This window comes from Pleurodeles waltl, chromosome 8, assembly GCF_031143425.1.
Source record: "Pleurodeles waltl isolate 20211129_DDA chromosome 8, aPleWal1.hap1.20221129, whole genome shotgun sequence".
NCBI lineage: Eukaryota > Metazoa > Chordata > Amphibia > Caudata > Salamandridae > Pleurodeles > Pleurodeles waltl.
The window spans coordinates 450,075,566-450,099,098 of record NC_090447.1 but is presented as its reverse complement, the minus strand read 5'-3'; the positions used below and the strand labels follow the sequence as shown (position 1 = coordinate 450,099,098).

Genomic DNA, 23,533 nt, shown 5'->3' with positions numbered 1-23,533 from the left:
CCCTTTGCCCATTGAATCTCAAGTCCTGGTAATAGGGGGGCCCCCTAAATACACATTTAGGGTTGTTAAGGGGAGTGAAGGTTAGTTGCCAATGGCTTCTCACCTCTGGGGTTACTACACCCCACAGATGACCACATCCTTTGGGAGTGGGCATCACCCTGTCCCTAAATTCCTAATTGAACCACACACAGTTGGTGAAATTTCTAACTGCATTTTCATTTTAGGCTGCTCCACCCTAGAGGGGTATCCAGCCTGGCAGTGCAAAACGTCTCCTGCACAGCTAATTTTCCCGCCTGTCCAGGTGCCAAATGGGCCTTAGGGCGGGGGGGGGTTACGTCTTCCAGGTCTGGGGAAAGCTGGGGTCGCATACCAACCTGTTGGCGGAGGTAATAACACCTCCTGCCCCGGCATCAGAAACTCATCTGTGGTGGCAGGCTGGTCAATACCAGTCAGCCAGCACACCAGAGGGCTAGTAGGTTTCAGGGGTACCTCTGAGATGCCCTCTGGATGCGTGTCATAATTAATACAATGCTAGCATCAGTATGGATTTATTAAGACGAGGTGTTTGATATCAAACACCACTATTTCCATGCAGCTATCATTTAGCTGATTCACCAGTGTCCAGTACATGCTTTAGGATGGCTGCCTGCTCACTTAGAATATCTAGTAATGGAGTCAGACATCACAGGGGCACATCTGCCTATGCAGACATGTTCTCACATGTATTTTAATGCACCCTGCTTTATGGCTCCCAAAGCCTTCTGTATTGGTGACTTACATATAATGAAAGCAGTGACTTTGGCATGGCACACATTGAGTGTGCCAGGTCGTGTTTTCACTCAGGGTTTGCACCCTGACACGCAGCCTGCAATGGCAGGCTGTTTGAAATTTGTGTGTGAGTCCCTTAAGGTGGCATAAGATATACTGCCGACCTTAGCGACTCTCTTTAGTACCAATTTCCTAGGTCCCAGTGGTACCATTACCAGGGATGCACAGGGGAGCTAAAGTCCTGTGCCAACTGTAACAATTAGACATACCTTATGGGGGAGTGTGGCTTGAGTGTGAGCATTCACAGTGTTTGGACTTCACCTCCCAGGTCACCTGCCTTACCGAATCTGAGCATGCCTGGAGGCGTGTGTAGGAAAGTACCATCTTGCCTGCCATGTTACCCCCACATTTCTCTGTATATATGTTGTTTTAGTTGTATGTGTCACTGGGACCCTGCCAGCCAGGGCCCCAGTGCTCATAAGTGTGCCCTGTATGTGTTCCCTGTGTGATGACTAACTGTCTCACTGAGGCTCTGCTAACCAGAACCTCAGTGGTTATGCTCTCTCTTTGCTTTCCAAATTGTCACTAACAGGCTAGTGACCAATTTCACCAATTCACATTTGCATACTGGAACACCCTTATAATTCCCTAGTATATGGTACTGAGGTACCCAGGGTATTGGGGTTCCAGGAGATCCCTATGGGCTGCAGCATTTCTTTTGCCACCCATAGGGAGCTTTGACAATTCTTACACAGGCCTGCCACTGCAGCCTGAGTGAAATAACGTCCACGTTATTTCACAGCCATTTACCACTGCACTTAAGTAACTTATAAGTCGCCTATATGTCTAACCTTTACCTGGTAAAGGTTGGGTGCTAAGTTACTTAGTGTGTGGGCACCCTGGCACTAGCCAAGGTGCCCCCACATTGTTCAGGGCAAATTCCCCGGACTTTGTGAGTGCGGGGACACCATTACACGCGTGCACTGTACATAGGTCACTACCTATGTACAGCGTCCCAATGGTAACTCCGAACATGGCCATGTAACATGTCTAAGATCCTGGAACTGTCACCCCAATGCCTTTCTGGCATTGGGGAGACAATTCCATGATCCCCCGAGTCTCTAGCACAGACCCGGGTACTGCCAAACTACCTTTCCCGGGGTTTCACTGCAGCTGCTGCTGCTGCCAAACCCCACAGACAGGTTTCTGCCCTCCTGGGGTCCAGCCAGGCTTGGCCCAGGATGCAGAACAAAGGACTTCCTCAGAGAGAGGGTGTTACACCCTCTCCCTTTGGAAAAAGGTGTCAGGGCTGGGGAGGAGTAGCCTCCCCCAGCCTCTGGAAATGCTTTGCTGGGCACAGATGGTGCCCATCTCTTCATAAGCCAGTCTACACCGGTTCAGGGATCCCCCAGCCCTGCTCTGGCGCGAAACTGGACAAAGGAAAGGGGAGTGACCACTCCCCTGACCTGCACCTCCCCTGGGAGGTGCCCAGAGCTCCTCCAGTATGCTCCAGACCTCTGCCATCTTGGAAACAGAGGTGCTGCTGGCACACTGGACTGCTCTGAGTGGCCAGTGCCAGCAGGTGACGTCAGAGACTCCTTCTGATAGGCTCTTACCTGTGTTGCTAGCCTGTCCTCCTTCCTAGGTAGCCAAACCTCCTTTTCTGGCTATTTAGGGTCTCTGCTTTGGGGAATTCTTTAGATAACGAATGCAAGAGCTCATCAGAGTTCCTCTGCATCTCTCTCTTCACCTTCTGCCAAGGAATCGACCGCTCACTGCTCTGGACGCCTGCAAAACCGCAACAAAGTAGCAAAGACGACTACTACAACCTTGTATCGCTGATCCGGCCGCCTTCTCGACTGTTTTCCTGCTGGTGCATGCTGTGGGGGTAGTCTGCCTCCTCTCTGCACTAGAAGCTCCGAAGAACTCTCCTGTGGGTCGACGGAATCTTCCCCCTGCAACCGCAGGCACCAAAAGACTGCATCACTGGTCCTCTGGGTCCCCTCTCAGCACAACAAGCGTGGTCCCTGGAACTCAGCAACTCTGTCCAAGTGACTCCCACAGTCCAGTGACTCTTCAGTCCAAGTTTGGTGGAGGTAAGTCCTTGCCTCACCACGCTAGACTGCATTGCTGGGTACTGCGTGATTTGCAGCTGCTCCGGCTCCTGTGCACTCTTCCAGGATTTCCTTTGTGCACAGCCAAGCCTGGGTCCCCGACACTCTAACCTGCAGTGCACGACCTCCTGAGTTGTCCTTCGGCGTCGTGGGACCTTCTTTTGTGACTTCGGGTGAGCTCCAGTTCCCTCTTCTTCGTAGTGCCTGTTCTGGCACTTCTGCGGGTTCTGCCTGCTTCTGAGAGGGCTGATTGTCTTGCTGGGTGCCCCCTCTGTCTCCTCACGCAGTTGGCGACATCCTGGTCCCTCCTGGGCCATAGCAGCATCCAAAAACCCTAACCGCGACCCTTGCAGCTAGCAAGGCTTGTTTGCGGTCTTTCTGCGCAGGAACACCTCTGCAATCTTCTTCACAACGTAGGACATCCATCCTCCAAAGGGGAAGTTGCTAGTCCTCTTCGTTCTTGCAGAATCCATAGCTTCTACCATCCGGTGGCAGCTTCTTTGCACTCTCAGCTGGCATTTCCTGGGCATCTGCCCAATGTCGACTTTGTCGTGACTCTTGGACTTGGTCCCCTTGTTCCACAGGTACTCTCATCCGGAAATCCATCATTGTTGCATTGCTGGTGTTGGTCTTCCTTGCAGAATTCCCCTATCATGACTTCTGTGCTCTTTGGGGAACTTAGGTGCACTTTACACCTACTTTTCAGGGTCTTGGGCTGGGCTATTTTTCTAACCCTCACTGTTTTCTTACAGTCCCAGCGACCCTCTACAAGCTCACATAGGTTTGGGGTCCATTCGTGGTTCGCATTCCACTTTTGGAGTATATGGTTTGTGTTGCCCCCATACCTATGTGCTCTCATTGCAATCTATTGTGACTGTACATTACTTGCATTGCTTTCTATTGCTATTACTGCATATTTTTGGTATTGTGTACATATATCTTGTGTATATTTGCTATCCTCATACTGAGGGTACTCACTGAGATACTTTTGGCATATTGTCATAAAAATAAAGTACCTTTATTTTTAGTATATCTGTGTATTGTGTTTTCTTATGATATTGTGCCTATGACACCAGTGGTATAGTGGGAGCTTTGCATGTCTCCTAGTTCAGCCTAAGCTGCTCTGCTAAGCTACCCTTTTCTATCAGCCAAAGCTGCTAGACACCTCTTCTACACTAATAAGGGATACCTGGACCTGGTGCAGAGTGTAAGTACCTCTTGGTACTCACTACAAACCAGGCCAGCCTCCTACAGCGTGGCATCTACAAAGCGGTGAAGGGCTCCCATGGTGCAAGGGAGTGAGGTTTGCCTGGGGACACTCACAGTGTTTGGACAGTGTTTGGATTTCATCTTCCAAGTCCTCTGTCTTTCGGACTCTGAGCACACCTGGAGATGCTGAATCTACAAAGCTGGTAAGGGCTCCTGTGGCGCGGGAAAGTGAGGCTTGCCTTGGGGCATTCCCAGTGTTTGGACAGTGTTTGGACTTCATCTCCCAGCATGCTTCTACAGAATCTGAGCGCTCCTGGAGGCGCAGCATCTACAAAGTTGCGAAGGGCTCCCATGGTGCTGGGCACACACGGGCAGGTGCCCGGGCCAAGACTGTGCCTGCCTTCGCCCACCATCGCTTGAAAGAATCCAGTCCGGGCCCCCACCCAATGACTATTGTGCCTGTATTGAAGCTGTGCTAGGTAACCAATTGCCATTTTTAATTTGTCCTGGATCTTGCAGCCTACTGGATTTTTCTTATGCTGACTGTGAACTGAGAACCTGTACAAGCTCTTTTCTTCGGATATTTAGGGGCCCAGAGGCCTAGTAAATTTTTAATGGGAAAACAGAAGATGTCGGGTGCAAAAGATTCTGCCCCTAGGGCCTCAAATAGCACCGCCCTAGACTTTTTTCTGGCCCAGGCGGTCGGTGTTATTTCAAAGGAGATCAACCTGGCTAAGTGTAGTCTCTCATTAGAGTTAGAGGGTGGACCGGGATCCCTGCTGGCTCCTCAACTGGTTTCATCAGGGGAGTTAGCCCCCCCAGACCCAATGGAGACTTGCTGATTTGTCCACTTTCCCCAGTCCACCTCTTTTGGTTCAGGATCAGCCGCCTGAGAATACCTCGCCTGACATCTTCAATAATAGTGCCTGTCTGCCCCTAGCAAAGAAAAAGATGCAACAAAAATAGGCTGGAAATATAAAGAGCCAATTCTGTCCTTGAGTGTTCTGAATCATCCTGGGGTTGTTTTAGCTGTTCCAGCCACTGAACTGCCTGATTGGGACTGTATCTTTTAAAAAAAGAGAAACATTCCTTGTTTTTAAGGAAAGAGCATGGGCATTGAGGTCTGTTTAGCAGGCCTCCGTGCACTGTCAGAGTAAACAAATCAACATCTAATAGTTCTAAAAGGGGGTAAAAAGTGTGGGGGGGGCATGTGCAAAGAAGCCCAGTTTCCTACACTAGTGTTTCCATTTCATGAGTGGCATCTTTAGCCAGTCCTGACATTTTTTACAGAGGTACTTTGCATGTTGCAATTTCTGAGTTTTTGCAAAGTTAAAAGCAAAACTACAAGTTCCATCAGGCAACATTCATTTGACTAAAAAAAGCCAGGTAATGAAGGTGTTCCACATCACATTAGGCCCTTATCAAGTCAAGTTTATTGATTCAGCTTTGCAATGGAGCCATACAATAATAAAACATAAAATGTACACATTGCAGAATGCCCAAATGTATACACTTCATTATAACTATTCATGTCCCAGATAAAGACATAAAAAACATTTCCATCAACATGTTCCTTTATGCTTGCATGCCTCCCTTCTGTAATTTCGTGGAAGCAAGATGCTGCCTGGCTAGGTTAAACATCTCAGTGGACTAACAATTAGCCAGCATGGAAGTGTCTATCATCCTCCACTACATCACAAACGCGGTGTAGTTTAGCTCTATAGGGAGGCACAACGAATAAAATCATATATGCGTTAGATTAAGGGTGCACCTTCAATGCAAGATGCACTTGGACAGGAAATGTCATCTCTAACTATAATAAAACAATGAAATTATTGTACAATGCTTCCTGTGTATGAAAGAACGATAGTATTGTTACCACACATAGAGCCAATAAGAACCCTGTAAGTGATTCTTAACTGTGCCAGCTAATGCTTGAAAGTATTAGTCCTCAAGAGCGCTTTCTGTGGCTGTAGCTCTGAGGGCCGCTAACCAGCCCTTTAGCCCACATTAGGGGCGAGATGTAGCAAAGGTTTTTACCCATTCTGTGTCTATGGGAAAAAGTGTTCGTACATATGGCCCTAGGTCTTTTAGTAACTCAAGCTTGAGGTGTTCACTCTTCATTCGGACTGCTATAGCTTCAGGTCATGGCCCGCTGCCCTGGTGGGAAGTGGGTGACCCAGTTGCACAGGGTTGCTGGTGCAGTGGGAAAAGTTGGCCAGACACCAGTAACCCAGGGGCGTAGCTTCAGAAGGGTGGTTTGGGGGTTAGACCCCTCAAATAAATGTATTTTGTGATACATAGGTGGGGACAGTTGCTTTCAGTCGGGTATGATGTCGTATTACACCAGGAATCTTTACCCACAGACAAAAACGCACACACACATTCCTTCTCTCTTTTTGGAAAGACTTAAAATGTTTTTGTTATTTCACAATATAATGTGTTTTCTCTCACTTAGTACCACTGCCAATACGCATTCATCTCATTTTCCAATGCCCATTAAGCCACTGTGGGCACCCTGCTTGTCATATACCATATGTTAACATTATGTGCCAGCATGATTGTTGGGAAATCTGAAGCTCGCACCCCACCAATATTACTGACCAGGTTATGCCCCTGCAGCAACCAAAAAAGTGCTGAAGGCAAAGTGGGTAAATCTGACCTGCACTGGGGAGAGGGGATAGCCGAATTTACCTGCACCACCTCTAATCTGTTGCTGCAGGGTAAAATAGGACTGGGTAAAGTGTAAAATTAATGGCCCTGATGCTTCATGCCCCCTCCATTTTCTTTGTTTCCCCATCTCAGCACTTTAGTATGCCTGGTAGGACTGGGAGTAATTGTAATTATGCAGGAATAATCAGAGTAATCTTTGCAATTCCTTGTTACTCTTTGATACGGAATTACCAATAATTACGCAATTACTCCAGCTCGCATAATTAAGAATAATTTGGGGGTGAAAATAAGCACAGAAATAATTAATTTAACGAGCAACTGCTCACACTGCTGTTCATGTTTGCATTTAGTCAAATTTTATGCGGACACAAGGGTGAATTTTGCCCCAAGAAATTATTGCTAATTGCTGGGAGTAAATTGGGGGGAAATCAGGGTGCTATTTGTGTTCTGTTACAGTGATCGCTATTTGTCGCACAAAATGCATCCTTACGTTCATTTTGGGCGCAATGGGGTATTTGTGCTGCAAGAAAATAGCGCTAAAAGCTGAATTACTTTTCTGGCATAATTACATGAAATCTATCATAATTCTGCAGATATTCCATGTAATTAAGCTGTACTGCAGATTATTTGAACTACACCCACCCCTAATATCTGGACTGCATCTTTGCACGTTGACCAGGACGAAAGACACAAGGAGCCCGTGAATATGCTGTGGTGGGAAGTGTGGCTTCACTCACCTGCTTGGAAGCTCAGACCCCTTACCACTGCTTCCTTTTTTTCTTATTTCTTCCAACTGCTACAGGTAGGAAAAGCTCACATATTTTGCCCCTCCTGCATTAGCTCTTGATCAGCAAATAGGAGGCTGCTGAGGGAGGAGGGGAGGGACAATGGGTCAAAGTTCCTACACCCTGTGCCTTCACTAAACCCAGGGCAGCCTCATATTCACTAGTGAGACGTTGGACATTGAATAAGGGGAAATAAAAAAGGGTGAATAGGACTCAGCGAGCCCCCACCTTCTGTGCTTCACTACTCCTACGTCCTCTGAAGCCATGGATCACAGTGGACATTCCAGAGGTAGTAGCTGCTGGGGTGATGAGTGCCAGGCAGTAGCCCACTGTGAGCTGCCCATAGAAGTGAGACAGGCTGTAAATTCTGCCTCCAGTGGGCTGTACTAGTAGAGAGCAGGCAGGTGGATTCAACCTGTTCGGAATCTAACAGTGAGAGGTGGCAGTCAGAGAGATTTCCGCAGTGAAGAGCTGCAAATGTGAGGTGCCTGGAATGGAATTCCCCCTACTGAAATGCTCCAGATGGAAAGCATATGTGAAGAAATGGGACTCGAAAAGTAACGCCCCTATGTGAAGCGGATGGCGGCCTAAATAAGGTAGGAAACGTCCCCAGAGAGTAGCTGCTGCCAAAAGGAAGAAGACATGGGGAGTTTCTATGGAAGAAGTTGTCAGTAGGAGGGAGCAGGTAGGAAGATTTCCAAAGAAAGTGGCTGATGTTAGCAGAAAGCAGCCAGGAAACATCCCCTAATATGCCACTGCTGGTGATGGGAATGACAGTGGAAGGACTCACCTCGAAGTAACCTCCTTTCACTCCTTTCCTCCATACCCAATCATACAGCCATAAGCCGGTTAGCGAATGCTAGCACAGTTACTACCATGGGGTAACTGAGTGTTGCATTTTTTCATGCTCCTGCTCTTGGGCTCTGGATATTTAACTCGGGAAAATGTCAATGATCAAACAAAAATGCCAATGATCTTTACTGATTTATTTTCTTCACCACAGGGGTTCGTGCATCCCGTCAAATGGCAGCAACTGACCTTGGAAAAATAAACAAGTACAAAGCAAAGATTATGGCGGTTGGCAAGAAGCTGTGCGTGGAACCTGCTCTCTTAGGCGCAATCATATCTCGCGAAACCCGTGGAGGCTCTGCCCTGAAGAATGGATGGGGTGATGGACGAAATGGATTTGGGTTGATGCAGGTTCGAAATCAAAGTCTCACTGACAGGGGATCCAATATGTAACCCTTGTTGACTATTTAGTCCTTGCCTAAATTGGTTGTGGAGAAACATCGTACCAATGTTGCTTTGTATTTTAGGTTGACAAACGTTACCACAAGGTCATAGGTGATTGGAACAGTCAAGAACACATTACCCAGGGTACAGAGATTCTGGTCAGCATGGTTAAGGCAATCAAGAAGAAGTTTCCAAAGTGGTCTGTGGAGCAGCAGTTGAAAGGTATGTATCAGTTTATGAGGTCTTGCTTTACCACTGCTCACCTTCAGCCTCACTCCAGATCCACAACCTATCTCTGGCTTCTAGCAGTGAGGACTTTCATGAGATTTGTATTTCCTAGGGAGTAATTTCCACACCAGCTCTCCAGTATGAAAGGTATTGCATGTTGTGAGGCCCTTTCTCCAGCTCCTGAGGCAGTGAGTGGTTACAGCGCATTTAGGCCCATATTTATACTTATTTTGCACCGCATTAGCGTCATTTTTTGACCCAAAAGCGGCGTAAACTTACAAAATGTAATTGTATTTTGTAAGTTTGCTCCACTTTTGCGTCAAACCGTTACGCTAACGCGCCGCAAAAAAAAGTATAAATCAGGGCCATAATTGTGTTTTGTACATTTGCGCGGCTTTTGCATCAAAAAGTGACGCAAATGCGGCTCAAAAAAGTATAAATTTGGGCCTTGGTGTGGTTGCTTCTCAATTAGGCATCATCAGCTTTTTGTTCACTTCGGGTGCACCCTCTTGTGCAGCAGAGATGTATATTTTGCTGGTGAGCCCTTGCAAACAAAAATACTTGAAGCACCTTTAGTGGGATTGCAGATGTTGAATCAGATGGGGAAAAAAGGTCGCCCAGAAAAACTCGACTGAGGTATAATGGTACAACTTTCCGCAGTCCATCGACTTTTGTTGCTACTCAGGCTGTGTCCTTGGACACTTTACAAAAAAAACCATGATAGAAAGCTGTACTGCAGAAAAAAAGAGATTACGGCCACTTTATTTCACAAATATACACTATGTCAATCATTGGATGGCAATCTCAGTTTTCAAAGGATTAATGAACAGTATCTTCTTTAGGTCAGGAGGTATTTACCAATATTTTCATATTGTGTCTCTTGGAGGCTTGTACAAAATTATGAAATGTTATTTCACAAAAACTACACACAATTATGTAACATTTTGCTGTATTCCATTTGGGGACTGGTTTGATGAGTAACGGATACCTCGAGACGCACTTTACTCTTTGAACTAAAATTGTGCAAAATGTCACTGCCACAAAAATTTTTGAATTTTACACACTTTGTATAAAGTTCCCAAAATTGTCATTCACGAATTTCACGAACTCAAAAAAACCATGTTGTGCAGACCTGCCAACTTCTTCCAGCCTTTGAGATTTTTCACCTCTAATTTGCTAATCTTACTTCCTTTGGGTCCTTTGCTTCCTCTCAGGCATACCGAGTTCACTGTATTCCATCTGTGTAGCTTAACCTACAGTAGTATTTTAAGTTTTAGTTTCATATATTGCATTTCTTAGACAGCCCTCGTTTGTTGTGGGAGGGGGGCATTAGAATTTATTTGTCTCACAACAATTTACCCGGGCTTATGTTTACAGAGGCCGCTTTTGACTAGGCAAAAACTAAGGACCTACTAGCCTCCAACCATTTAGACCTCCCAGATCTTCCCTGGCATGCAGGCCATTTGCATACAAGGGCAGATTTTGAAATGTTTCGCACACCAACCAAAGTTAGTGCCTTGTGCAACAGTGAGAAAGCCTTATTTCCAAAAAATGGCGTAATGCTGCTGACTTCCTCTGCACTGGCGCAGGCTAACACCATGCGCACACCTTTACACCATGATGAAAATGTGTGGGCATAATGTCTAACTTAGTTTTCGTACCAAAAAATGTCCTTTGCAGTACAAAATCCTGTGTCGAGACAACTTTTAAACTTTTACACACATTGGATGTGTTGAAGTGCTCTGTACAGTGCTGCACAGATGCAATGTGTGAAATGTTTGGAGAACTAAAAACATTTCTTCAAGGGGCATGGCCGTCTGCCGATGATAATGGCGACAGACTAGAGGAGCTCTCTAGTTGCGAACCTATAATCCCCTGACATCTGCCCTATCATCCTGTAGAACTCTATTTAGTGAGGGCCCAATTGCATCCTTGTCTCCCTGGGCCTTCCCCCTTGGCTGCTATTGTGTCTTCTCAGACCAGCCTAGGGAGAAGGGAGCGGTCTGACGTGAAGCAGCACCTCTTCAACATGGTGGCTGTGGCCAAAGAGACTCATCGCGGAGAGATGAACCTGGAGGGGCCCTACCCTCACTATGATACCTGTACCGCCCCCACCCAGCACAAGTCAGAGCACGGCCAGAGGTGTGAAAGTGCCAGAAAACTCAGAGGCATTATGGTCTGGAACAGGGATCCGCAGTCCATGCAGACAGACGACCTGGATAAATACATAGTTATGATGGCTGCACCTGGTGGGGCAATGGGGAAGTTGGGGAGCAACAAATTACCTGACGTACGGCTTTCGGCCAAACCCACACTGCAAGAAATAATGGCGGTGATCCAAGACTTAAGAGGAACAATTGAGCCTAAATTGGACGCAGTCACAGTAGATGTGAACCTCCTATGGCAAAACATCCATAAAATATCCGATAAGGTCACGGTGGCAGAAACTCAGATAAATGGCCTGCATTCTACCACTAAAAGACTTGAATATCAAGTTAAATCCCTGTTGAAAAAGAATGCAGAAATTGCCTCAAAGCTGTAAGATCAAGCAGGAAGGGCCTACTGCTACAACATTAGAGTGGTGGGAGTTCTCGAGGGGAGGGGGGCGGAAGGACCCAGCACTGACCTTTTTCTGGAAGATCTAATCCTAAATTCCCTCTGCCAAAAAAGACTTTCAAAATTTTTCTCCATCGAGAGGGCACACAGGACGTTGCAACCCCCACTGCAGCCAGATGCGCCTCCCTGGATGATCATAGCCAGGATATTTAACTATAGGGACAGAGATGCAATTTTACAGAGAACACATACTCAAGAAGACCTCTAGTTTGAAAATGCAATAATCCAATGGTTTCCTGACTTTACATTGCAAGTTCAAAGACAGCGACATAACTTTGACGAGGTACAAAAGGCCCTTTGAGCCAAAGAGTTAAATATATGATGTTATACCCGGCAAGGTTGCGAGTGGTCGCGGAGGGCAAAACCTGTTACTTCACCACACTGGGGGAAGCGTGGGACTGGATGGAGGGTTAACGAGTGGGTAAGCCCAACATGGCACGCATCCACAGGAGGCACCGGTACAGCAGCAATCCTTTCTCTTGGGATACTCAAATACACAGCACCTCCCCAGTGAACTCTTGAGATACTACTCATCAGTTCCGAGAGACAGTAGAACTGGCTGCAGTCCTCAACCTTGTCAGTAGCACAACCCTTCCCTAAACAATAGAGGTGTGGGGTTCTTGGTGTCCCAGGAAGTCCAGACAGGGGGGACTTCTCAACACCTTGGAAGTTGCATGTGAGCCCTTTCTTTGATATTCCTATGAACAGTGGGTGGGGAGGCCGCAGTTGGGACAGTCAGTGTACTTTTTGCTTCTGGGTTAGCAAGGCTTTCGACTTGATCTAACGGGGACATGATGCTTACAATTTCTATCCTGATATATGATGGCACGGTAGCTCTGCCCCACCCACGTAGGTTGATGTTCCTTGGGCGATAGACTCTCTGCAAGTATGTTTCTATATTGTTTTGACATTGTTTAATTTGCTTGTCCACTGGTTCACAAAGAATGATTACAATATGGGCGGGATTACAGAGAAGTGTAGCACCCCTAGGGATCGTCCGATGGAATATGGCGCCCATTGTTTTTCTCTACCTTCATAAATGGTACCACATACGCTGCAAAAACTGACTATATGGACTTCAAATGTGAATGGCCTGGGGGGCAAAGTAAAGTGAATGTTAGTCCTTCAGTACCTGCGTAAACATGCCCCAGACCTTATAATGCTTCAAGAGATGCACCTTCAAGGTACGACTTGTAGGGCATTAGATAGGTTTGGCTCTGCCCTACTCGCACATGCAGGTTACACCACTGATTCAAGGGGGACGGGTGTATTAGCTAAAAAAGTGATCCCGCTTACCCTCCATTGTACCTGGCACTACCCCCTTGGCATGTATGTGGTCCTGTCTGCCACATGGGAGGGTACTCTCTTTAATATTTCCTCTCTGCATATTCCGCCAAGACTCCATGCCCAGACCCTCCCCGATATTGGTGAGCTTCTGTTGGAACTGTCCCCTGAAGTGCTTGTACTAGGGGGAGACACAAACACAGTGATAGAGTCAGAATCTGACACAGCGAGGGGGACTTCCCAGGACAGGGAGGGTGGTCCTTCATGGAGGCTATTGGCCTGGTTGACCTTAGACACTTACATAATCCACATAAGTGACAATCATTTTCTGCAGTCCATAACAGCTATTCCCGTATTGGCAATGTCTTCACCCACCTTATCTACACTGATGCATTCCGGATGGCCACACTATGACCCAGGGGGATCTCAGACCACTCTCTGGTTGAGGTCCAGTTGCTATCTTGACCTGCCACTACATATTGGCCTCCAGACTAGACCCGTGGCAGAGATAAACAAATGAGTGACAAACTATGGGGTGGGAAGGCACTTATGTTAAGGTAAACAAAGAGATTGTCTCATCGGCCTGTATCCTTTGGGAGGCCTTCAGGAAGTTACAAAGGGGCAAGCTCAGTCCCTGATTGGATGGCAAAAGAAAGAAACCACCCTGATATGTGAGGCTATAGAAAGTGACATCATAAAACTCGAAGACCAGTTGGCGTCTGAAGTTAAGGGAGAAATCCGTCACGTCCTGCGACTTCGAAAATGTGATCAACGTGCCCTGACAGAAGAGAAGGCACTTAGCTTTGACATAGCTACACATCACCAATTATATGATGTGGGTGACCTGGCTTGAGAAGAGAGACAAAGGGTGATCCTGGGCCCTAGAGGTGACTGATGACTGTGGCAGGCTTCATGAGAATAGAGAAGACATAATGGAGACCTTTGCACCCTACTATGAGAACATTTCTGTGTCTAAAGCAACAATGACAGGAGAGGACTGTGCTGAGTTCCTCAGAGATATCAGCTTCCAGACGTTGACAGGGGAAGTGAGAGAGAAGCTAGAGGAGGATCTGCAAGTGTCGGAGATTGCATTGGCTATCTGAGACCTCCAGTCAGGAAAGGCGGTAGGGCCAAATGGCCTACCGATTGAATTTTTTAAAGGAATGATAGACAAGGTTGCTGCACACATATTAGATATGTATAATGCTGCATGAGAAAGGGGATCCCTCCCAGAAGACCAATGGCTAGCTATGACAATATTTATACATAGAGAAGGTAAATTGCCTACTGATTACAGGTCCTATAGACCAATTTACCTACTCAATGTAGAAACTAAAGTCCTAGCAAAGGCTCTTGTGTGTAGACTATGAACAGTAATTACTTATGCGATACATCCTGCTCAATCAGGCTTCATGCTGCATTGGAGCACTTATTCTAATATATACTACCTCCATGGTGTGCTACATAAGTTTGATCCCTCACACCCAGAAGCAGCAGTAGTGATGGCCTTAGGCACAATAAAAATGGCCTTTAACAGTATAGAATGGAATTACATCTTCGCCACACTGATAAGACTGGGCTAGGCCCTAAATTATGAAGCTGGGTAAGACTTCTGATCCAAAGCCCATTAGCGCGAGTGAAGGTAAACGGCGCGGTATCCTGTGTCTTTGCCCTACCTAGGGAGATGCAGTAGGGCTGTCCTCTATCCCCCATGATATTTGCACTAGCGCTGGAACCTTTGGGTTCGACAAGATCCGTTGGTGCGAGGAGTAAACACAGGAGGGGATTAGGAGGAGTGCATCTTCCTATATGCAGTTGATGTCTTGTTGTATCTAGCCAACTCTCTCCATCAATAGAATCCTACAAATATTTGAGGTTTTTGGAGACCACTCAGGCACTTGAATCTTTTGGTTCAAATACCTAATCTTGCATTGTTGGGTGGTCCCCCGCGCATGCCGCATGATGTGCAACACCCCTGGTGACCGAGAGTTTCAGATACCTAGGGATTCATGTCACCTGAGACCCACAGAACTTTTTAAGCCAAAACTTGCTCTTGCAGATTGACAGGCTACAAAGAGAAGCTGAACTTTAGAGAACACTGCCCCTATCCTTGATGGGTAGCCCAACTTTATACAAAATGATGTCACTTCCATGCCTAATCTACATACTTCAGAATACTCCCTTCATGATCCCGCTGGTGTTATACCAACGAATAGACTGTGCAATCCATCTGTTGTTATGGAATAGAAATAGCTCACCCTTTGCCATATGCAAACTCCAAAGGAGGGTATATGACAGAGGGATTGTAGTTCCAGACACCCTTAAATACTACTGGGCCTCACAATTGGTAGTGGTAAATGATTGGGTCTGTAGCAACCGGGTAGAACTGGCATACAGAGTGGACAGAGCTCTCATGGGTAAGAGGGGCTACATGAAGGCACAGTATCGCCGACAACTCAAACTGATTTTACCAATACACACTCATACTGTGGTTCGGATGTGGAGAGAAGTCTCGGGTTTTCTGGGCTGGCAAAATAAACTTACAGAGATGACACCTCTCTGTGTTAGCAATTTACTGAAAGAAGTGGGTGACTTCACGGGCTTCTCTAAGTGGGAGCTAATTGGCATTGCACACATGGGAGATGTCTGGGCAGGTCAGTCCTTCATACACTATAAAGTTCTCCAACAGGAATTTGAGCTGGCAGAGCCCGAAAGATACAAGAATCTCTGGCTCAGATATGCACTTCAATGCCACACCAGAGAGGGTGAACAAATGCAAGAAGCCACTCCTCTGGAGGATAGGCTACTCACAGAGCCCATACCTGATAATGCTATTTCACTGATCTCTAAGAAGCTAGTAAATAACTCCTCAGATCTGTTGGTGTCCTTGAGGGGGGCCTGGTCCTGAGACCTGGGTGACCTTAATGAGGATGACTGGACAGAAGCGTTGCAGAGTCCAAGGAAAATAGCCACCCAAACTCGATTTTGACTAGTCCAATTTGGAATCCTGCATAGATCATACTACTCCAGGACCCTCTTCCATAAAATAGGTCAGGCCACTAAGGGACTCTGTCTTAGAGGCTGTGGACAGGAGGGATCATTCTTCCACATCCCATGGGGGTGCCCAGTGATTCAGATGTATTGGCGGGATATGACCTATACGATCTCTCAGGTCTTGGGGCAGCCCATTCCCTTAGATCCTAAATGGCTGCTTCTTCTGATATGGGGTGAGGAGTCATGGCCCAAATACCCGATAATATGGGTGACGCTAGCAGCAGGAGTGGCAAAACATAATGTTTCACAATTCTGTGAAAAACCTACCCCTGCACCACCAACACATGTCGTAGAATGGGAAGTGGGTTTAGACTGGTGTCAAACAGCAGAACAAGTGATGTATGAAAGTAGGGGTACCCAAAAAAGTGTGAGAAAGTTTGGGAAGCTTGGAGTGCTTTTCGGGGTGGAGAGTGATGGGGGGACAGAAGAGGGATGGAGGTGAAGATGCTTCTGTGGTGCTCTCTGAAGACTTGTCTGTAAGCTATGTTTCAGGCCTGAAAGGTGGCAGTTTGTATTGAACCATCTCTGCAGTGATTGTACTATACTACCTGTTTTGCGGTGATCTTGACATGGTAATGCGTTGGTATTTGTTGTACCAACTGTATGACAAGCATTGTACTAACAGAAAGAGTTCTTAAAAAAACCCAAAAAAAACAGAAAAAAAAAAATTTCTTCAGAGTTGCACCTACCTCACCGAGGTGTTATCTTTTTTTACGTAAAGCCCGGTCTGGCTATCTTAGAATATCGGGCTTTATGTCAAAAGCCGTAGGTGCTTATGCTGTGATGCCCAAGCCGGACCCCTGACCCATTGATGTAAAGTGGTGCAAATCAATGTAAAATGCTATTTAGGTCAATAAAATGGATTCTTTCCAGTGCTGTAAAGTAAAACTCCTTTCCAGACTTTGCACCACTGTGCCTCCCTTTGCATTACTTTTTGCTGTGGCAAAAAAGCATAGCAAATGTTCACCACAGTCTCACACACGGCCGACACCCCTCAACTGATGTCCTCAGGTAGTGTATTTTGTCCCCATCTGCAGCTAGTCTTGTCCTGTGATGCGAAGTCATCCTGCTCCCCGCTAGCCAGTCTTCAACTCCTCACCTCAGAGAATTTGAGGCTCACAACTGCTTTAGCCAGGCGGGATCCCACCGTTCTTAGACGATAATACCTGCCATTTGTTTACATTTGCTATTCTGGAATAGCCACGGTCTGGTAAGCGAAAAAGAATCCCGGTAAAATTGTCAGGATTCTTTGGTAACATGTAAATCATTCTTCAGTTTGCTCTAGTCTCTATTAGGGACGAATTAAACGGTTGTCCAATCCTTTTTAACTGATATCTTTATGAGATTGCAGTTTTAGGTTTATGTTTCAGGAGTAAAAAATACCGGATTTGGCTTCTTTTCCAGATATTTTTACTGGCCTGGACTTAAAAATACAGGTCAGTCTGGTAAAAAAAAAAGCTGCAAGGCTGCACCCGTAACATACTTAACTCTTTGACTCACACCAGCCTCTGGGTTTGCTCTGACTGCACCTAGGGTCCATTTTTGTGTACTCTGTGAGTACAGTAAAGAGCTACAGACCAAATGCATTACCTTTCCTCTCTGCAGTGAACACTGTAGAACCTTCCAAAACTTAGGAACAGTGCCCAACTCGGACAGAAAACAGGCCCAGGCACCAAAACAAAAGTGGGCCCCGTTATTAAATCTGACCACTGAAAAAAATGCAAATCGATGCAGTTTTAAACTTGTAAAAGCATGTTATATGGATGTGAGCCTGATTACCACCTCGGGGGATGGGATATTCCGTCACAAATGTGACGGATATCCCGTCCGCTGTACTCCAAGTTCCATTACATTCTAAGGAACTTGTAAAACGGTCGGCGGAATACGAGATACACGTCTGCCCTAGAATGCAAATTTCTGCTCTGCACTGCAGCAGCACATTTCCTGTCCCCACACACAGGCACCCTAAAAGCCAGTATCATGAAGCTATCAATTGACGTTTTTCTGTATAGTCCTAGTGAGACAAACTTATCTCAGCAATAGAACAAAAGTCTCTCTCAACCAACAACCTACAGCATGTATGATATATAGGCCCATACTTACACTTTTTTTGCGCCGCATTTACGTCATTTTTTGACGCAAAAGCGGCGCAAACTTACAAAATACAATTGTATTTTGTAAGTTTGCGCCACTTTTGCGTCAAAAAGCAGCGCTAATGCGGCGCTAAAAAAGTATAAATATGGACCATAATACTCTACTCTTGTGTATTGTTCATTTTTTGAATGGTTCAGTCTAGATATTAACAAATTCCCAGAAAATGCATTGAGCTCACTTTCATGTTTTCTCATTTTTTGGACACAGGTGCCATTGCTGCATATAATGCTGGTCCTGGAAACGTCAGGAGCTACAAAGAAGTGGATAGCCGCACTACTGGAAAAGACTATTCGAGTGATGTGGTTGCCCGAGCCCAATATTACAGGGAAAAGGGATATTAAAAGGGATATGCAAAACTCTACAATATAAACGTGCTTCTCATGAAAATGTGTTGCAAAATATGATTCTCGGAAATTATTTTAATAGCCAACATTATATCAATCATACCACACAGTGTGATCTTTGATCATTAACACCCTCAATAAATAAATATTATATCTTCGTTACTGGTGTTGTGAGCAAGGGAAACTGAATACTTTCTGATTTGTTGAAAAGGTATTTTAAAAAAATGATTAGAGGAAAAGTTAACATCCTCGGAAATGCATGGAAATATCACTTGCAACCTGACCTCAATGTTTCTTCTTCATGAGGCTTTTGGAGTAGCAAATACTGCTCCTAGGCAAAGATTCACTAACATGCATGGTCTCCCAGACAGTTATTCCACCCAGTGACTTACAAGGGGATGTTAAAAACTTTTAGCACCTTTTGAACAGCAATCGAAAAAGAAGTTTTAAAAAACAACATTTTCCAAAATTATGCGGACCTACTGTGGAGCCAAAACAGGAATAGTGTCCTTGAGGTTTCTGAAATATTCGCATAATTTGTTCAGCTTCCTTGCCTTTGTACAATAACTCATTCGTTATGGTAGTCATGCTTACAAAGAGAAACTCTGAGTATACAGCAAATGTAATAAATATATTGAAATAATTTGAGGTAATTTTTACAGATTCAAAAAGGGTATGCGCAAACTTGATTTGTGCATTGTCAAAATATTCTACCTTTGGTGTTGTCAACAGAAGCTTTATTCGATCAATGATCATCAAAGCAGTACATAATCAATATCATCATAAATAAAAATATAAAATACAATTCCATCCCAAAAGCATAAAACCACATGCTAATACCACCTAAAAAAATAAACAAATACAAATCCTAAAATCATGTTATTAAGTAAAAAGATCCCCTCCACTGGCTGACTTAACGGAAAAGACTTGTCCATCGGTTTTACTAATATAAAAGTTCCTTATACGCCATGCTGACAATAAATATTTACTAACAGAATATATTAGCATTTTGGTAGTATCGCTTTTTAGAATCCTCAGTGCTAGTGCACATTCCCTTATTCTCATTTCTCGGCAAAGATCACGGATCCACTTAGACCTAGGAACTTTGTATGCAGGACAAAAAAACATAAAATGCACCATTGATTCAGAAGTGTTACCACACACAGTACAGATATCATTAATCACATTTGAATCCCATCTGCGCACTACGGTCTTCAATGGTAAAGTCCCAAAGCGAAATCTAGCATATAGGCTTTTGCCAAGAATGTCAGGTATAACGTCTAGATAAGGTTCAAACCTTGGGTACCATTCAATGTCAATAAATGAGTTGGTTAGACGACCGCATGATTTGTGGTTGATAACATCGTTCCTCAAATAAGACCAATAGACACGCTTCAGTGCTTGGAGATGGACTTTCTCAAGTTTGTGAGGGTTCTCCCAGTAATCTCCTAACCCCAACATCTTGAACCAGGTGGATACATGCTTAACCCACGGAATAGAAGCTGAATTGGTACATGTTAGCAAATCTAGGAGTGAGGCTTTATAGACAACTAATTCAGAAATGGTCCATAGCCTGACCCAGTACAACAATGGTCTTAAGTTTATCAGGTCGGCTATCCGTTTTATACCCAGGTCTAAAAACAAGGGGATCAGTTGTGTACTAGGGGGACAAGCACAAAGGGCCCTTGCAAAGCTATTCTCCCCTAGGGTAAGCTTGTTGGTATCAAGAAAGCCCCATATTTCTGTACCATATACAGCAGCTCCCTGAGCCTTTGCTACATAGATTTTAATAGCTGGGGAGACCATTTTTGTAGAGGTAGTCCTATAAAAACGCAGGATAGATGCTGCATTGTGCTGGAGAAGGCCAGTGCTTTTATTAATCTGTTCTTCCCAATGTAAATTGTCGGTTATCCTTACTCCTGGGTAATCTATGGAACTGACCTTAGTCAGGGAATCACCTTTTAAATTGATGGTACACTTCTTCTGTTTCCCAGAGCGCAGAACCATTAGCTTCGTTTTCTTGGGATTTAGCTCTAGTCCATAATCCTGGCAGAATGCACTAAAGTTATGCGGACCTACCGTGGAGCCAAAACAGGAATAGTGTCCTTGAGGTTTCTGAAATATTCGCATAATTTGTTCAGCTTCCTTGCCTTTGTACAATAACTCATTTGTTATGGTAGTCATGCTTACAAAGAGAAACTCTGAGTATACAGCAAATGCAATAAATATATTGAAATAATTTGAGGTAATTTTTACAGATTCAAAAAGGGTATGCGCAAACTTGATTTGTGCATTGGCAAAATATTCTACCTTTGTGTTTTTGCACCTCAGTGCAGGATATCCAAAACGTTAAAGATGTGCCTGCCTTGTGCAAATATTTGTGAAAATATAGTAAATAAACAGACATCCCATGCAAGTTAGCTCTAATATTTGCACCAAAAGTAAGCACTGGCAACGACTACAGGCCTGGATTTGTAATCACTGGTCTGGTTGTTGTGAGTGTCATTGGAACGTGGATTGGCTCACGGTGTAACCAATACTTGGTGTGAGCTAGAATTTTAATTTATTGTCCAAACAGTGGTAGGTCTTTTAAACAAGGTTTGAAGTCCATCAGGTGGAGCTTCAAACATTGCAGTTACTATTTACATTTCTGTTGCAGAACATAGAAATCACAGGCATAACGTATCATCAGTGTAACAAACATGAATGAGGTTGGCTCACTGTGCATCATTCTGGAGGTTGGAATATCACACTGAGGTAGGAAAACTCCGGAGGCCTCATCCTTCTGCCACAGGGAAAGGCCCACCAACTGGGCCTTGAGGCTACACCATCCACCCAAGTCTATAAAGGCTGTCTCAGTCTGAAAAATTCAGAGTTTACAGATATCCGATGCAGCATGCACTGCACAATTGATCATGATGAAAGGCCCTTCAGTTCCTCGTTCAAAGAATCAATAGCAGAAACAGAAAAAAACACTCCGCACCAGGCGGCAGGTCTAGTACATTCCTGTGTTATAGTATAAACGTTTGTAGCTTTGTTTGTTTCACCTTTAAGTGATCTACCCAACAAATAATACCGCTTGTGCAAACCCTAGGGAAAAGATTCTATGGGAAACCTTCACTTTTTATTTGTACTTAAAAAAGCACATTATTTGCTCATTGTCATTTTCCCTGTGGATTTACTCCATAACAGCCACAGTGGTGGTCTATAGATTTTACACATTAACTTAAACCCTAAACGTTCATAAGCCTGTTATGCAGTATAGTACAAGAACGCCTTTTGTCTGTAAATTAACTCTTATAGTAAACACACTCTGTTGTCACTATCTATAGTGCAGTCTGTGGGAATATAGTAAGATGTGCCCCATGGAAAACGTTGGTGACATGGAACATGTGCAAAAAGTCTGACAGTTTTTTGTGAAGACAGAGTTTAGACAAATTAGGATAATTTATATAGAAGGGATAACTTCCAGTAGCAAAATACACCAGCACCAGACACCAATGGCAGACGGTCACTTCAAGGCCACTATTGTGAGCAAGGCAGTATATTCATAGTACCTTAAACTTAGACAAACCTATCAATAGAGTGGGAAAAACTAAAAACCAACAAAAACCTGAAACCATCCTTAAGAAGTAAATGTGTGTTGGCCAATCACTACCTGTGTTCTTGATTGACCACTGGAACTTTCTGATACAGATTGAGACACACTCCGTTCTTCCCTTAGTCCCTGTAAGTAAGCAGTATTCAGAAGTGCAGCAGGTGCTGTAGCGGACCAAAGCAAGACCTTAAGGGGCATATTTAAGAAAAGTGACATTGCACTGTGTGCAGCGCCAATTTTCTTGCACCCTTTACCCCCCCCCCCCCCCCCCACTGCCACCATGTGTGCCCCGTAATTAGGATATGGCGCACCATGGAGAAGGGAAGGTGGCAATAGTGTCATTTTTCATGACGCTATTGATGTACTCTGCAGGATTAGCACCATTGCAGGATTAGCACCAAACTATTGGTGCTACTCCTGCAGAGTACGCAGGGGCCCATTATAAATAATGGAAGCACCCTTTTAACGGCTGCTCTGAGCAGGCGTTAAAAGTGCCGTATAAAATGACGTAAGGAAATCTCTTAGATTTCCTTGAGCCATTTTTTTATCCCCCCTAATGGGGAACGCCTGCTTTTGCATACATTATGCTTGCCGCAGGCACAATGTAGCGCATAGAGTCGTAAATGTGGCCCGAGGATTTTGGCCTCGTTGGCCCACATTAGCGTCAAAAACAATGATGCTAATGTGGCTCAAGGTGGCTCTAGGGGCTTATAAAAATGCCCCTAAGTGTCTCTCCGACAGGCATATGGTGGGATGAGAGGAGGCTTGAGACACATGAGCAAGAGGAGCATGGTGCAGGCATAAGGTGATACGGGGAAGATGAACAGAATAGAGCTGGTGGGAGACGAAAAAGGTGCAGGGATAGAGTGATCGAGAGAGAGGAGGGAAAGGGCAAAAGCTGGAAGGAACGTATGCCGGAAGGAGAGGGAAAAACAGTACTTAATTTGAGTTGATGTTTTCCGGTGCTTGGCAATAGCACTTTTTTTACATAAGTTTATTGGTTTCTCATTTCAACATACAATGTTTTTGGGCACATTGTGCACCATACATAACAGGTCAATTGCGTTTCAGTAAGCATTACATATAGTAATGTGGGGCAGTGATTGCACTATACAGCTGTAGTTGTGCCTGTTAAGCAGTATTTCTTGACCATTACACTCATCACGTGGTTGCTGATAGGTAACTTCGTTAGGCCCAGGATAGTTTTCCAGTGTCTAAGTAAGAATTAGTAGTGCCTCTAGTCAGTCATAGGCGTGCCATTACACATAACAACAGGCTCCAACATTTCAAGGTATACATTATATGCATCTGCAATTTACCCCCAATCCAATAAACAACAGTAGAAAAGAGGGCGAAGGAAAAGAAAGAAAAAAAAACTGAAACACTAAGCAAATCAAGGTAGTCCCTGCGCTTGTCAATTGAAGGAGATTTTAGATTATAACGCTAGTGGTGGAGGGTGGGTGGATGCTCGCA

General features: G+C 44.9%; 1 protein-coding gene across 2 annotated transcripts in view; it reads left to right on the top strand.

Moving 5' to 3' along the window:
- LOC138250026 (lysozyme g-like) overlaps window positions 1-18,624 on the top strand; it is a 144,999-nt gene extending 126,375 nt beyond the window's left edge. For both annotated transcript variants that reach the window (XM_069204383.1, XM_069204382.1), the window contains exons 4-6: window positions 8,553-8,749; window positions 8,866-9,004; window positions 18,326-18,624. In XM_069204383.1, the coding sequence (XP_069060484.1) occupies window positions 8,553-8,749; window positions 8,866-9,004; window positions 18,326-18,459 (470 nt within the window). In that variant the 3' untranslated portion in view covers window positions 18,460-18,624. The remainder of the gene's footprint in view (window positions 1-8,552; window positions 8,750-8,865; window positions 9,005-18,325) is intronic.
- Window positions 18,625-23,533: the final 4,909 nt, after the last annotated feature.